At 35.9% G+C, this 18,374-nt stretch overlaps 1 protein-coding gene across 1 annotated transcript in view; it reads right to left on the minus strand.

Annotated features, from left to right (window-relative positions):
* LOC150080848 (peripheral plasma membrane protein CASK-like) overlaps positions 1-18,374 on the minus strand; it is a 669,094-nt gene that overhangs the window by 441,117 nt on the left and 209,603 nt on the right. Inside the window, exon 9 of the mRNA XM_090381386.1 lies at positions 18,002-18,110. Coding sequence (XP_090237512.1) covers positions 18,002-18,110 — 109 coding nt within the window. The remainder of the gene's footprint in view (positions 1-18,001; positions 18,111-18,374) is intronic.

Here is an 18,374-nt window from a genome sequence, read left to right on the forward strand (position 1 = left end):
AGTAATCACTGTAATATGAATCACTTTACACTGATCAGTCAAAAAGCGGAAAGAAGAAATTGCTGAACTTGCTCCTGCTGATAAATGCAAATTAGTATGAAATTAATACCAGTGTTTAAGTGTTAGATTTTAACTAAGAGCCTTTCAACGTCTCTTCCCTTTTGTATAGGTGAAGAGATCCCCATACAGTGTGATTCCTATTGAAATCTTCAAGTATACAAAAAGGAAAAGGTAACTGATTCACTAGATCTTCTAATTCTTCATATGCAAAGGAATAATTTGGTGGAATTATAAGAAACACTATTGCAAGTGCAATTCCAGAAGTGCTGTGTCTTGCAACTGCATTAAGGGATGTTTTGAGTTGAATATGTTTGGAGAGAATTCTAGAATCCACCAAAATGGCCAGTTTCCCACAGGAAGTTGAGTTTATTTAATTTTGTCTGTACATATTCTAGTGCTTTATTGAAATACTTATGTTTATTTGCTGGGTTATGTTTGATTTCATGCACTAGCAGGGTTATAGGAATGAAGATCTTTAATGTCATCAATATTACTACAAAGTCTATAACAATTTCACTGATGAAGTAGGCACCTCCGTAGCCAGGTGGGAAGGAGCAGCAGTGCATAGCACATGCTTCTTGATTAGACCGGGGCTCGAGCCCGTCACCACCAAATAAGGAGGATGCGGAAAGGTCAGGGAATGAACACCGCATATCCCGGAGCAATATGGCCTTAGTTGCTAATGCTCCTAAAAACCAAATAACAATAACAAATAACAACTGATGAAGTGTTGTATTCATTATGCAGGCTGTTGTTGTTGTTGCTGCTTCCTAATGATTTTTGTTAAGTTGTCTATTTATACTAATCTATTTTGGATTTTTCTTTGACTTTCTCTTTTTCTCTCTTTTTTTGTGGTGGGGGAAACTGGCGAACTAGCCAACCACCAGTATCCATATCTTCAGTTGCATGAAGCTCACGGATAGCTTCATCTTGATGTTTGTCTTTTGTTTCCATGAGATTAGTATAATACCTTACTTTTTCTATTGCTCTGAGAATTTTGGAGGTTTTTACCAAGTGCTGAAGCTTCAGAATCTGCAAAGTCACAACTGGTGTGCTATTTGTTTGATCAAATTTTTACTGTTTTTATTTAGAAAAAAGTGCTCATGCCAAGTTTGCTACTAAGATGCTTGAAAGGAAAGGGATATCAGTTAGTGTTTCAAATCTCTTGATTCTTTTGATTTCTATACAGGGTGATTCAAAAGGGACTTTACAACTTAATAAGTGTATAGAAATTTATTCAGAAGACATAATTTATTGAATTGTCATATTGTAGCAAAAAACATCAGGTTTTACCTAGAACAGTCATTTTGGTTCAATGTGACTGCTATTGATGATACGGCAGACATCCCATCTGAACAATTTCCTCCCAAATGCAGCGTAACATATCAGGGGTAACTTCTGTAACTGCGGCAGTGATTTTAGTTTTGAGCTCAGTAAGATTGGTAGATAAGGATGGAACAAACACTCGATCTTTAATGAAACCCCCCTAGAAAAAAGTCTAGAGGTGTCAAATCTGGGGAACGAGGTGGCCATGCTAATAGCCCTACTCAACCAATCCACCGACCTGGACAACGGTTATTGAGGAATTCCCTTACCCCTGTCAGGTAGTGAGGAGGTGCTCCATCTTGCTGAAAGTTAAATCGTTCTTCGTGGTCATCTTCATCGAACTGTGGAATGAGAAAATTTTCCAGCATATCCATATACACGATACCGCTGATAGTTGTGTCATGGAAAAAGCAGGGTCTGTAAACTTTTACTTTGCTGAGGGGGCAAAAGACATTCACCTTTGGGCTGTCATGAACATGTTCCAGACGTGCACACTGGTTTTCGCCAGCCCAAATCCTGCAGTTCTGGGTGTTAACCCTACTACTAACATGAAATGTGAAAGTAGCCATTTTTGAAATACAAGTTGCTGGCGCTTGCAGTGATGGAATTTGGCACTACATCAGCAAAACATGATGTTTTTTACTACAATATGACAGTTCAATAAATTATATGTGTCTCCTGAATAAATTTCTAAACACTTACGAAGTTGTAAAATCCTTTTTGAATCACCCTGTACTGCTACAAGTGCATAAGTTTGTGGGGGGTAGAAGATAATGGTATCCACTTTTTAGTTTCTTGGTACATGACTATATGCAGCCTTATATTTCTGAATCTGCTTTTCTCTTTACCAAGGGTGTCCTTTTGTGTTGACGGTGGAACACACATTTAATCCTCTACACACTGTTTTGGAGTGGCTGAACTTCTGGAACTTGTAACATCTAAGTGGATTGGGATTATATGGTTTTACTTGACAGTTGGTTTTACTCATCTTACTTTTACTGATGGTGGTGGTCAAGTATTCAAGGTGAGTATGACAGTGTGTGTTGGAACAAGTGCTCCCCTCCCTTTTTGAATGCATGTTTTCTTGAATTGAATAGGACAAGAGAATACTCATTAAAAAGCCAATATTCATGGGTCTTAAAGTTCTTCAGCAATTTCTTTTTCCTGGACTGTTTAAAAAAGTCCCATTCCCCGATGACACCTTTGGAGGTTTTCAATGTGCCACGTCGAGTGACTCTGATGGGATTCTACCAGCATAATCATTTGAGAAGCAGCTCTGAGTATTGATAATACATAATTTCCATTCACAGATTAGATTTCGGACAGCAAACTATTTTTGGGAAGCCAGCTATGTAATCCAGGGATCCTTTTATAACAAAGGCTGGCAGTTTGTTGACAGGCCAGTCTGTTAGCGAATGAATAATCAGGAAGAGTGAAAAAACACTCTCATTCTTCTTCTTCTTTTTTTTTTTTTGACAGCAGATGTATTAGAATCATCTTCCTGGCACAGTGGTTACTGATCCATAGATCCAGATGACATCTGGATTGCCAAGTCCATGGTTGCTCTGTTCAGACCTGGAGGATTATAATTTTTACCTTTCAGGTTTCTGGCCCCACCATGGAGAGGCAGGATGCTAACCAATGACCAAGCAATTAAGAAAGGTTAGTTCAGTTAAAAGATAGTAAAAGACAAAAAAAAAAAAAAAACTGAAAGGCAACTTTGAAAGGCACTACTTGTTATAAGAAAAGTGAGAAAACTGGGTATCAAACTACATTAATATGTTTTTAAAGAAAGCATTCTATAAGTTCATGTTTAATTTCTTGATCACTAAAAAGTTGCTTAGCACCTAGAGCTTAACATATCACCTCCTAACACCAAATCCTGACCAGTTCTTTTCCACCCTCTTCCCTCCTTTTTTCAGCTTTACCCCTTCCTTTACCTTTCATCCCCATTACCCCCCCCCCACTTGAGCATTACTTATGTACTCCTGTCACATCAGAGATATATAATTTGTGTTGCTCACTTCAGTTAATAAACAGGCATAATCCTCTTAAAGTTACTTAAAACGTGTGATTTTATTGCTTTTATTAATTTAGTTTCTTTATGTTTATTATTTTTTTAAATTTTTATTCTTAACTGATCCTATCTATTTTTATCTTTGAACCTCCTTTTATTTTATAAGTTCTTGAGTGGTTTTATCTATTTTACAGCTTGTATCTATTTTTGGTTTATAAAAAATTAATTGAACATTTGCATTTAGTTGGTTGTCACAAGAAACTTTTATTCGTAAGATTCCCAAAGATCGAGGTATTTTTTATTATTATTATTAAGAATGCAAGCTGATATAGGAATAAAGTTAATAAAGTAAAGAAATTCCCTATTTCTCATGCTTATATATTTTTCCTTATAACTACAAAAATCCCTGCTGTTAAGCTTGCTCCAAGTAAAATTTCAGCCATAACAATATAGTCACATTGGTCATGGACAAGTCTGTGCAAATCTCTGAGGCAAAAGAGTTAATGCTTGTAATTAGAGGATCGTGTATTGCATAGAAATTTTTGACAAAAGGCCAAAGGGGGCACCCCCACACAGATAAACCAAGGTTAAAGCTAGTATCCCGCTTTGCTATTGAAAGCAGAAACTGACCAGTGAAAGCTCAGTTATACAGCCCACTAGCAAGTATGTCCAACTTTTGCAAAGGAAATAGTCCATTCAAAATTAGAGACACACATACTGTTGGGAAACTTTTTAACAGTAGCCAACAGGGATACCTCACATAGAGAGAGAAAAAGTTAAAAGCTAAATATCTTATGCTATTGGTTAATTCGGCAGCACTCAGTGTATCCAATTTATTGTTGCATACAAACACAGTAAGCTGCAAAAACTTTCCAAAATGTGTAAAATTTGCAATACCCTAAAACACCTCAATAAGCAAAATACAGATAACATGTACAAAATGTGAACACACTCAATGGTAAGAATTTGACATGTAATAAACTACTGTGGCTCACAGCAAGAAATACAGCTGCGCCACATGTAGGGGAAGAATGAACTCTGACATCATTTAAAATTTATTTTGTTTTAGTAATTTAAATGTTAACCCCTTCATGGATTATCTCAAGATATCTCATTTTTAGTTTTAAAAGTTATTTGGAACTACACAAAAAATATCACGGGATACAATAATACCTCTAAATATATGATTGAATCATATTTTCTCAGGCATTTTATCTGGCTAATTTTGCATTAGTCAGATAAATCCCAAGATTTCTCGGGATTTTCTTACGGCTAGCAGCAGATGACTGGCTTTCATTTTACTTATATTTACTTATTGAATTGCAATGTCAGAACAATAGCGCAGGTTACTATGTGCCGCCAGTAAGCAAAATAAATTTGCCATCTTAAATGCTGAATACTGATAAGCGTTAACCAATGAGAAAACAATATTCAAAAATATTTCGGTGCCCTCATGAAGTTAGTTCACGATTATCGCTTGTGTCAGGAGAATACTTCTTGTGCATTCCACTTGATTTTTTAAATTTATTTATACAATGAGTGGTGAAGAATGTTTTTCTGTTCCTTTCTTTTAACTCAAGCACTAATTTATTAAAAAAAATCTGTATAATTTGCATACTTTTTTGGGCATACACGAGATAACTCGGGATAGCCCAAATGGGTTAATTATTCCCATGTATTTTCTACTAAAAATTTATAAAAAACACAAAAAAACTATACGAGTATTCGCATGGTGCATACTTTTAATCTGTAAAATAAAAAAAAGTCGATCCATTATGGCACATTTTCAGGAAAAAATGTTCCAGGAAGGGGTTAACAGAATGTATTCACACCCTTAGAAAATAAAAAGAAATGTTTAATTAATACATATACTAGGCAATAATATTATGTGGAAATATTATTTATTAGTCAATTATTATGATCTGTTGGTTAGGTGGACAATGCAATGTAGCCATGTAACTCCAGGGGCTCACATCTGGTGAGTATGGGGGGCTTGGCACACCCAGGGTCCTGAGCTGGATATCATCATTCTTCTCTTTCTTGGTGATTCCCTTGTACTTCTGACTCTTGTTTTCTCACTCTCAGGGTAATTCAAATTTTAATTTTTTTTTTTTTGCTGGTGCAGCATTCCTTGTACCTTATGGCTAATAATAAGTATAGTACCTTATATAAGGCAACTCCCAAACACTAGTTTGATTCTGCCATGGTAAAGTGTTATGATACAGAAACCCTGCAGGAAGGAGAGAGAAACGTGTGTAATGCTATATTTGTGCTGTGCATATGATGTTATGTTGTTTAGTAGTTTGCTATCAGAAAGGTAAGTCCTGATACCCGACTGTGCTATGAGGAGTTAAGCCACACGGGATAGTCCAAATGGGTTATCCAATGCCGCACCAATGCTGAATGTTCAAACCATTCAAAAAAATGAGCAAAATAAAAGGAATTAAAAATAAAATAAATAAAATAATAAAATAAAATAAAATTATAAAAATAAGGAATTTTAGCAATCTACAAAACAAAAATTGGAAAAATAAACATAAAAATAAATAAAATAAAATAAAATAAAAATCCCGCACCAGCACAAGGCTTCTGCCCACAGTGAGAAACATAATAGAGGAAAGAATAACAGTAAAAGAAGGAGGAAGAATAAAAAGTAAGAAAGTAAACACTTGATAGATGGTCAAAAGAAAAAGACATGAATTAAAAGGAGACAGAGGGAAGAGATACAGATTCCACCCATGTCAGCTGATGATCCCACCTGAGGCCAGGAGATAAAAGACAGGAAAACAGTAATCATTCAGCACTATATGAGTAAGATTAGGAACTGTCCACGTCAAAGGTAGTGGTAGTGACAAAATGGAGACAATGGAGGATGATGGCCCTGGCTGCTGGGAGAGATGGAATAGCAGTAGTTTCTGGGATTTAAGCACTACTAATGAGTTGTCCACGTCTGGTGAAGATTTACATGCAAAATCTTGCAGAAGATTAAATTTTTATTTGGAATCCAAGGGAGATGACTCATTGTCCAGAGAAAATGGTTGACACAGCAGACAGAGGCTAATGAAGTTCCAAGTAATATGGCCAGGTGAAAAGAACATGCTGCCAGTCTTCAGGGCTGTCACAGTTACAGAGACGAGAATCAAGACAAGTTAAGCACAGCAAGTTTATCAAGAAGAGAACAATGGCCAGTTAAAAGAAAAGGAGTACGGAGACTTGGACTGAACCATTTTATAACAGACTTATTTAAGGCAAAGTACACAGATGGGATAAATGTCCTTGTAACCATACCTTTGGAAGAAGAAGGCCACCGATCTGGCCAGAGTTGAACTAGGCGGTTCCATCAATGAGTTTTGTCAGTTTAGGATTGCTACAGATTAACAATTACGAGGTGCTACCCAAAAGTTACAGAAATGTATTTAAAAAATAAATTAGACTCACCCTGGGTCTTATTCGCCACCATCAGCTTCAAAGTAGTCCCCTTGAGAGCAGAAACACCGATCCCTGCACTTCTCCCATGATTTGATGGGTCCTGAAAGTCCTTCGTCGTAGTGTTCAGCACGAGCACCACATGCAATTCAGTTTGGATATCCTCTATGCTGTCAAATATTCAACCCTTCAGTTAATATGATAGCATAGCTTAATTTATTATGGTACTCACCTTTTTTTATAATCTGCAATTGATGTTTGAATAGGGTGGATGATAATTTTAATTTAAATTAGGAGTAAGTAAGTTGGGGTTTAAAAACAGAAGTTAAAATATGCGCAAGGAAGTAGAAGTGCAAGTCTTCGTCCTTGGTTGTCAATATTAAAGTTGAAAATAAATGGTTAATACTGGAGGCCAATAGCCATAACAAGTGGCTTTGGTTATCCACATCTTCAGTTGGCAATGATGGGTTGAGAGTGAACGCATGTATTTAAGAAAGCTAAGTTACCATGATGCTCCTGGTTACATGTGGAAATCTCAGGTGCATGAGATTCCAAGCCGGTGCAATGTTGTAAGGTAGTTTGGTATTTAATACTTGGAGATTGGAATGGCGACAGAACCATTCTAAGACTAGGGCTTCATATTGGAAGATTTTAAAACTGGATTTTAATTTGATAATGGGAATGGCTGCATCTACTAAGGGGGTGTGACTGTGAGATTGAACATGTGATGCTAGTTCTGTGTTGGTTTGGCTTGTCTTAAAACTATTGTAGTGGTTGTACGCACGTGTGTTTGATGTTTTAATAGAACCATATTTTGAAGTTGTACTACCAATGTAACATGCATTGCAGTTAGGTTGACATTTTATTAGGTAAATAATATTGTTCATATCGCTGATATGATATTTTCGTATGTCTTTGTATGAATTAAATAATGAGCCAAGTTTATTATAAGTTGAGAATGTGAGGGTGATGTCGGTACCTTTGAATATGCGGCGGAACTGATTGTAAAAACTACTATGGTATGGTAGGATAATACGTAGATTATTATTATTTAAGTAATCTACAATTATCGAATTGTCATTCCTTCAGCTTGATTTTCATTCTTGGGAAGAGGAAGCAGTCATGGGGATCTAGTGCCGGCGAATAAGGGGGTGGGGGATGATCAGAAACACCGATCTCAGCACTTATCCCATGATTTGATGGGTCCTGAAAGTCCTTCATCATAATGTTCATCAGCACCAGCACCGCCTACAATTGTTTGGATATCTTCTATGTTGTCAAAACGGCGCCTCTGTAGTCAGGTGGGCAGAAGCAGCAGTCCGTAGCACATGCTTCTTGATTATACCGGGTTTGAGCCCGTGCCCATCAAATATGGAGGATGCGGAAAGGTCAGGAATAACCACCGCATATCCCTGGAGCAATATAGCCTTAGTTGCTAATGCTCCTAAAAACCAAATAACAAACAAACAAATGTTGTCAAATCTTCGACCCTTTAGCTTGATTCATTCTTGGAAAGAGGAAGAAGTCGCAGGGGGCTAATGTTGGAGAATAAGGGGGGGACGATTTTCATGTTGTTGGATGACAAAAACTGTGGCACAGTGAGAGATGCGACGGCCTCTGTGCTGTCATGATGAAGGACCCAGTTCTTTATGTGCCACTTCTCTGGACGTTTCCTCCTAACGGCTTTCCTTAACTGCCTCAGAACGTCGCAGTAGAACTTTGCATTGACAGTCTGGCCAAATTCCTTATGGATAATTCCGTCAATGTCCAAAAAACAGATCAGCATTGACTTCACCTTGCTCCTCACTTGTCGGGCTTTCTTTGGTTGGGGCGAAGATGTGCTCTTCCACCGGGATGATTGTTGCGTGATTTCTGGGTTGTACCCATATACCCAACTCTTGTCACCAAAGTTGTCATTGTAGGCCCATTCTTGAAGATATCTGCTAACTTCCGTGCGATGCTGCATTTAGTCTTCACTCAGTAACCGTGCTACTAATTTGGCCACAATTCTTTTCATGTTCAACTCGTCTGACAAAATCCACTGACATGCCGTACAATAGTCCTACAATGCCACAAATGTCGTGGATGGTCCACCTACAGTTTTCATGGATCACCGCCTGAACTTTTACAATATTTTCTTCGTTGGTGCTCAAGGATGGATGCCCAGAGCGATTGTCGTCATCAGCCAACATTTGACCAGTTAAACCAGTAGTAGGTCTACATCTGGCCTAAAGCATTGTCACCAAAAGCTTGTTTCAAGTTCTTATGGGTTTCTGCTGCTGTGTCATTAAGAAGGAAACAAAACTTGATGCAAGAACGTTGCTCTCTCACATCAGCCATCAAAACAATTGCAAACTATGTGAAACACACAGCCAAAGAACTGCCCATAAATATTCAATGACTCTATCCAGCCCGATGCCACATGGCACACTGAAGTCACAAAAAAATGCATGAAAAAGGATAGAACAGAGTTGGAAGTATGGATGTCTTCAGCAATAGACCAGAAGGAAATACAAAACAATTTATTTGGTTGGGCCTATTGTAACAGGATGGGACAGGTTGGTCATATTGTCATAATTGTCCTCTTGTTCCAATAAACTTTTGCACCATATGGCCGTTACTAATACTAAACTAATAAAATACTTCATGTGGTAAATCTTTACTAAAACTATTTAATAATTCAAAATCTATTCTGAATACAGATTTTAAAAAATCCTGTTCTATATTAAAAAAATATATATTTTTAATTAATTTTTGAAACTTAAAACTCCCTTCAGTGAGAAAATTATATTTAAAAACCATACTAGTGAAACTACACCTTGATTAGAGGAAAGCCAGTGTTCACATTTGATTCCAGATGATGCATCGATATCTTGAAGCCAGAGAGCATTACCAACTGGAGGAAAACATGCAGTAAAATAAACTTACTATCAATGTCTTCTTGACATATTAATCAACATGTGCATATAATTAGGTTTAACTTAGTCATGGGTATTTCCTAACTGTGCAATAATTAGCACATATTTCTGGAATTTTCTGTGGAAAATTCAAAGAAAACATTTTCAACACTAGGTATTAGGAGTTTAAGCTGTGGATAGAGCAGATGAAATACAAATTGCTGATATATTGTTGGGGTTGAATGAACCCTTGTAATGAAAGCTTTTTCTCCTAGATTACCGGCCCCACCATCTCAAAGCAGGAGCACTGCTACCTACTGACTAAGCAGAATAGGGATTAGTTCTATATAAACCCGTTAGTACTCATTCTTCTGATCATGGCTAAGACAGTGTCAATTATCTGTCGGATCCAATTTTTTTCTGACTACAGTTTTTGTTTTCAGTTCTGCTCGTTGTACACAAAATATTAGATCTCCTATCAATTGTCGCAATACTTAGTAGATGCAATTTTTTTAATGAATAATTTAAATTTAAAGATGTGCTTTTAACATATGGTATTTTCTTTAAGACAAAACTTTTATAAATTCTACAGAAAAAAAAATCAAATATAAACATGAGACTATAAGACACTTTCATTTTCAATTTGAATCCTGCAGTGAAAAAAATCTTCCTGCAGAAAAAAAATCATAAATATAAACATGAGACTATAAGACACTTTCATCTTCAATTTGAATCCTGCAGTGCAGCATTATCTGTTGTGAAACAAACCAGAAAGACAACTTTGATATGCTAGCTATTTATTTATGTATGTGATGCATCATGTATGTGGCATGATGATTCCATCATGTCATATACAGGGTGCAATGTTATTTGCAAGTTTTATGTTTTTCAGAGTTACTACTGAGATTGGCTGATTGCTGCATGGTTGATCATGAAGTTCAGTTTTCCTAATTCTGATTAACTCAAATGCTTGACCCAGCATCTCACTACAGGTTTATTAATAGTGTCACTCCAACAGATATTTTTCAGATGTTATGAATAGTTTCCATCAGTTCTTTCTTTGCCACTACAATTCTTTGATTTTGAAGAACCTCACTATCTGATTCCATTCTGAAAATGCACTCCTCTATCAGAATGTTTTAAAATTGTGCAGTCTGAATGGGGAAAGCTGAGTACTACTGTAAATAAAACATCAGCTTTTTTCATAAATATTTATGAGGTAAACTGTCTGAGTAAACTTCATAATTCTGTAAGGTAACAATTCAAATTAACATTTCAGAACTGCTTCCTACCACTGATGGACCTGTGGTTACTGTCACAACCTAAATCCAGTGAGAGAATTCACAAAATTCTTTCACTGGATTCTTTCATTTAATTAATTCCCAGAAGTAACCTTGAGAGAGTCCTAAAAAGGGGTTGGATTACTTAAGGTTCGGCTGGAAAGATGGATTCTGCAGAACACAATTCATATAGAAATAAAGGGATAATACACTCTTATTAATATTTGAAAGGTTTGTCTTAGTGCTCATGGTAGTTCACACTTCTGCAACTGCATACCAGTCCAACAGTAGGCACTTCAAAAACAAGATTTTATTGATTGATATGGAATCCTAGCAGCAAGGACTGTTTAACTTGTTTCTGAGAAGTTTGGAGAATTTCTGAAAAAAATGGAAATATATATACATATATATATATTCAGTATTGCTGATGTACAATAAAAGCTCCCATCTCAATCATTATTTACTCTGCCCAACAAAAAAAAAAATAAATAAATAAAAAAAATCATACCTCTGGAGCAAAAGTAATAGCCATATAGTGCAACAGAGCCATAGGCTTCTGCTGCAATGGCCAGGAAAAAAAACAACACAGTAGATAAAAAAAAAAAAAAAAATTATTTGCTGCATCCCTCACATGGTAACTATACTGTTGACATCTGAATTTATTCAAACTGCAAGTCTCAACAACCTGCAAAGGCAACCTCTTCTAACAATCAATGACAAGATACAAAGAGTACATCCATGTCCCTAAATGCTTTCAGTTTGAGTACACAACTCATTCTTGTTCCCAAAATGTATCTACTTGTGGGCACTCACTCAATGACTGCCAGAAGAAAATTGAGCTCCCCTATCACACAAACTTCATACTTCATTCCTTGCTTATGTGAATGATCTCACTGTCCTCGTAAAAGCCGATTCCCGAGTTCAACTTGAATCCAGAACAAACTCTGCTCTGCACAAAATAAATTCCTCGGTGAACATCCATCATCTAAGCATCTCTGCAGAAAAAACTCGGGCCATTTTGATCACAAGCTCACTCACTGCCACCAGGTCTCCTACTATCAAACTGGGCAATGACCCCATCAGAACCAGAACTGTTCAATAGATAAAATACCTGGGAATTATTATCGATGCAAAGTGTACATTCCTTTCACACTTTGCTCATTAGCATGATTTCTTGTTTTTTGTGTTTTCTTTTCTGTTGGTCTCTGGTTTCTCTTCCATTCATCCTGGTGCCTGCTACAGCAGCGTAATAAATGGGCTGTTTGGATAGCATCTAGTGATACTTTGTTATTGTTGAGAAAATCTAGTATTATTTGCATATTAAGGTTGTTTTGTGACGTCACGGGACTCTGTTGGATTTCTGCTTCATTATGGTGTGGGTCTTTGTGGGTCCATCGCCACGAATTCTGCTAGTGGCTTTTACTCATTTTCTATTCTGTATATTGGGACCTTGTCATTTCCACTTTAGCTGCTCCAGGTTGTACTTCTTGTATATGTACTGGTTGTATCAGTATTCTCTGTAGTTCACACTGTTCTTGATTTTTTTTTTTTTTTTTTTTCCAAGGTTGCAGGAGCTATCAGGTTTTTATCAGGTTCTTCATGTCCGTGGCCCATCTCTCATCTGCTATTAACTGTTTAGAGGCCTGAATGGTTGGGAACTATTCCAACCAAGTGGTGTATAGTTTTATCCTTTATGTCATCATTGTTATCCTTTAGTCATCATTGTTACATCAGTATTTATCTTGGTCACTTCATAGCATACAGAGATCTGTCTCCATAGGTGGATGAAGATGACAAGTAGAAATACTGAACATACTGCATCAAGTGTACAGCAGGATAAAGTCACTTGTGTCACGATAAAAGAGATATGCCTGAGGAAGACAATGAAGAAAGTATCACTGTCCCCTGTATGGCTACCACAAGGGAAGGGCAAGACCATTTTAGCTTTGGTTTTTACATCCAGTGGTGGGTGATAGTTATTGGAAGTGACACTAGATGACATTACTCTCCACCTAAGCCATCACTTCGACTTTGAATAGGCTGGTCTGATTTTTTTTGTGTTTTTTTTTTTTTTTTTTTTTTTTCCTTTTTTTTTCTTCTATGTGTAGACATCTTTGGTGGCACCTACTAAATTCCGGACTGAAGTAAAACCAATTTGTTACAAAAATGCGAAGCAGAAATGCCTGTCAAATGCATCATTTTGATAGAAATGACGTCATTTCCATAAAGGTTACTAATCTTCACATTTCTTTCAGGTATTTTGATTAGTATATATTGATTATGAAACAAAAGAGCTTTTGTACTGTAAATATTTTATAGAGCATTCACAAATTTCCGTAATTTCAGCTGGAAGACAAGATACAATGGTTTTATGATAAATTAAGTAAGAGACATATAGTTGCATTTGTAATGTATCTAAATATCTCTCGAAAACGATTGAGGTACCCGATCTTGTAGTTGAAATTGAGGGATTAGTGTTGAGAATTAGACTGAATGTTTCTTGCAGGAAACTAATTAACGGTTTAATTTCTTCCAATCTGAAGTTAACGATGAAATTGCTGCTCATGATCATGGGTATGCAATATGCCGGTATGATATGCCTCTCATGATCATGGGTATGCAATATGCCGGTATGATATGCCTCTCATGATCATGGGTATGCCAGTATGAGTACGTCAACAAAACAAAAATGAATGAAATCAATTATATCCTGTATGTCACTGTTAGGAGAAATAAAGACAACTGTTGTAAGTATCACTTGGCCGTTGGGTAACACTTAAGATCCTTGTTCTTAAGTGATCCTCTACAGCTATTACACAAACGATCCTGTCGATGTCGGGAAATGCAGTGCGTTTGAATGACGTATCTTTAGCAGCTGGTTACTCTGTGTTGTTTTCGAACCATAGACAATGACAAATGTAGTACACAGAACAGATATTTTTTATAAATATCCTTTCAAACTCTCGATGCATGTTCTTATGTAAACAGTAGTCAGTATAAGGAAAAAAAGAGCTTGATCATTTAAACTCATCTCAACTGGAGAAATTCTCTGATGTACATAATTAAAAGTCACTTTGGGTACATCATCAAAAGAAATAAGACCTAAATATTGCTAAGGGAGATCTGAATGCTAAGGTTGGAAAAGGCAAATCTGGTGAAACTGTAGGAGAATTTGATCTTGGAAAAAGGAATGAAAGAGGGGATCGGCTGATACAAGTTTGCCAAGAGGAGAACTCGATGATTGCTAACGCCTGGTTTCAACTCCCCAAGAGAAGCTCTATACACGGAGGTCTCCTAGACAGCACACAAAAGGTAATTAGAAACCAAATTAACTATATCATGATCAATCAGCATTTTCGGAGCAGTAGTAAAAGCACTAAGACATATCCCAGTGCAGATACTGATTCAAACCACTATACAGTCATAACCAAGATCAAGATGAGACTGAAGGCTACTAGAAGAAAGTAACTGATGAGGAAAGTTGACTTAGAGAAGTTAAAAAATTCATTAACATATCAGTTAATGAGAGCTGGATCACAGAAATATGCAGAGAAATAGAAGCTTTACAAGAAAAACATGATGATTTCAATCTTCACAAAAAGATTAAAGATATTTCAAGAATTAACAGAAGGAAACAACCAACTTCAATCCACAATGACAAAGGTGAGATTATCATGGAAGAATCAGAAAAACTGTACATGTGGACTAAATACATAAAAGACCTCTTCGCCAACAGTGAATGTGGGCTAGATGATAACAACGATGCAGTGGTAGGGCCATCCATCCTAAGATCCAAGGCGGAGAGAGTGATTAAATCAATAAGGAAGGGAAAAGCCAAAGGACACAATGAAATCACAGTGGAAAAAAATCAAATTGCTTGACTACAAAAACACCGACATTCTTGATGAATTATTTAACAGAATTTACTATACAGGCAACATGCCTCGGGACTGGCTGACATCTACATTCATCACTCTTCCTAAAACACTAAACACTAGAACTTGTGGAGAATTCATACTAATTAGTTTGATGAGCCAAGTACTCAAAATGTTCCTAAAAATAATTCAAAAACCAGATTTTCAGGAATTGTGAGGAGTCGATTGACAATGTGCGGTTTGGATTTAGGGAAGGACTGGATACAAGAGAGGCACTATTTTGTGCCCATGATGCAAAGGTGCAGAGAACAACAGATTTTTATTATTATTATTAGCCATATGGTGCAAGGAAGCCTAAAGCTTATGCTGCACCAGCCAAAAATAATCCCAAGTTACCCTGAGAGTGAGAAAGAGATAGACAGAAGTAGAAAGGAATCACCAAGAAAGAGAAGAATGATGATATCCAGCTCAGGACTCTGGGTGTGCCAAGCCCATACTCACCAGATGTGAGCCCCTGGGGTTAAGTATCGTACAGAATTTAAATTTTTCAGTGCCAACAGAGAACACAATAACAAAGGAAAAAGACAGAATATGAGAAGCGACGAAGGGATCGGCACCAATGAAATCAACTATAATAATCAAGGCTATGAAATACATCAGTTTTTACTGTACAATAACATGCATTTTTTTACTACTTTTATGTTTTCTTTTCTTGTGCCACTCCAGCTACTTCACTGCTGTCCCCAGATAAAGTTTTTAATTGAATTAATTAAAAATATAACTGTTTTTTTCTATATATATAATGAATATATAAAAAATATATAACTATTTTTCTTCATTCTTCTGAGGATATTATGTGGTTTTTGTAATTTTGATATATCAGGGATATAGTAGCAATATTTTATTAGTCATTCCCAAGTTACATAAAACTCGACTTATCTAAGAAGTCCTGGAACGTATGTTGGGGACTTACTGTATTTTTGGATTAACCGGGAAATCAATTATCTCGAATTTTTTTTTTTTTTTTTTTTTTACCATCTATCCTGGAAAATCCAGAGTCTACTGTATAATATAATACATATAGTAAAAATATTAAATTTTACTATAAATATTAAAAATCATTTTTAATGATTTTTAATATTTATATTCATTGCTCAATAAACTTTAACCAAGTTGAGCAATATGCTTTAACTGTTGTAGTGGCAACATATTGCTTAGTCGCTTCATAAAAACACCACAGAATATCTCAACAATTGTACATAACTCAGTTCACCATGATATTAGATTTCAAAACTTGTGTTTGAAAAAAATCTGACAATGGCTAAAATCCTAGTTCTACCAGTTTTAGAATTCTTTAATAATCTTTTCTTCAGATATTCTATTCTAGTGGTTTTCAAAATGAGTTTGATTATAAAAAATCCCAAAAAACCTAAATATTACAGCTGCAACTGCAAGTTGGTCCTGAAAAAGCAGAGAATGAGGTCTCAACTAAGAAGTTGACATATTATATATTAAGTAAATCCAATTTCAGTTTAAAGAAGATAAAGTAATTATTAAAGTTTGAGGTGCCTCATCCTTTGTTTCCATTATAAAGATGATAACAAAGGGCAGGGCCTGACTGGAAACCACCTATGGAGTCCCATCTAACTGAGATTTTTTTACCACCCTATGACCTTCATACCATCTACAAACATTTACAGACAGTTTCCTGCACACCTCCATCATATTATTTAAGAGAGTTAGAAACAAGAAATATTCTAGCAGTGATTCCTGAGAGATCTCGTTTGTAATCTAACCTCAGAAGGATGTCATCAATAACTATCCTCTATCTTGATCCACCTGAGGATCTTAATCGCTAGCTTGCTCCAGTTTGAACGATACTCATTCACCAGAGACTATCAAAATGCTTTACTATTTCATGCATCCAGCCCTTTAGTAACACTGTTATAACAATTTATCACATAAAATATCAATAACTATCCTTTTTCCAGCTCTCCCGATCCACCTAAGAATTTTGTCTATAATCCTCAGCTTGCTCCAGTTTGAACAATACTATTCATTGGAGACCTATCAAAATGCTTTATTATTTCATGCATCCAGCCATTTAGTAAAACCATCATAATGATTCATCAGGTTAGACGTAGGCTTATAAATAGAGAAGACATGTTTTCTCCTTTATAAAACTGTACCGTGATGCTTAAAGAATTCCATTCTTGTTGAAATGATTCATAGTATATCCTTGACCACAGATTCCATAATTTACCCCACTACAAAAATTAAATTGATCTGTAGATGCCAATCTTTAAACTGGATGCAGTCAGTTGTAAAGATCAATGTGAAATATCTGTTGAGCTCATCTGCCAGGTGATCTATAGTTCCATCACTTTCACCTTATAATGGTGGTCAATCTGATTCTCTTTTCTTTGCAATTAGATAAGAGTTTTACATGTAATTAAAAAGAAGTAAATTACATATAATACGTTGTTTTCCCTATTCTTAGCTGTCTTTATCAAAAAGAATAGGGAAAACAAGGGGTTAGACAGGTGTTTACTTCTCTAGCCCCTTGTAAGAAGTTGTTGATAATGTAGCCTTGATACAGACTGATTTGTATTTGCTATATGAAACGATGTCTCCTAACAATCTGCAGCTATAACAATCTTTCATTCTAACAAACTTGTCAGCCATCTTGTCATTTGTACATTTTGACATCATGTTGTTCAGCTTCTTTCTTGTATGGTAGTTCTTTAATGGTATAAATGTATTCATGGCTTCCAGGATGACTCCTGTAAAATATTCTTACAATTCCATTGTTTCAACTGCTATACCTAATCACCCCCACTGACATGGGTCAAGCAAATATCTTGATCAGCCACAGTCTTCCTCTCTTTGAATCTGAATTGCTTACTTTCCCTACTGCCGAGATCTCCTTCAGCATTTTATTCCAAGACACTATGGTCACTTACCTCTAAGAGATCCTGTATGTTATCATATTAACGATACTGTTCAGATACCTGGTGAGACACAAGGATATTCACATCTCTTATATAATTAAGATCTAAAGAAATAATAGTGTTTCTACTTGTACAATACACAAGGAGTCATTTTTAAGAATTCACTTACCTGCTGAAGTAATTTCATCTTCCATTTCAAAGTCAGTGCTTCCATCTACTGATGAATCCGTATAGTAACTGCTCCATTTAGGACTGGATACAGCTGCTAATACTGCACCCTAAAATTAAAACAAACGAAAAAAAAAAAAAAAAAAAAAATTAATAAAATATTTAATCAAAACAAATCATAAGATGCCAGTCAATTTTATATAAAGATGATTAAAAAACCCTCGATTGCTCTTCACAGATTTCAGATTCATTGAGATTTCAGAATATATTTATTTGTTATTAAAAATAAACAAGTAAATTCTAAATAACTTTGTTTAAATGTATAGTACTGAAGCTGTTAAACTCAAGCCTACCTTCCTTACTAGGCATGCATT

The sequence above is a fragment of the Mastigoproctus giganteus genome, chromosome 9 (genome assembly GCF_048544385.1).
Source record: "Mastigoproctus giganteus isolate SK-2022 chromosome 9, ASM4854438v1, whole genome shotgun sequence".
Classification (NCBI taxonomy): domain Eukaryota; kingdom Metazoa; phylum Arthropoda; class Arachnida; order Uropygi; family Thelyphonidae; genus Mastigoproctus; species Mastigoproctus giganteus.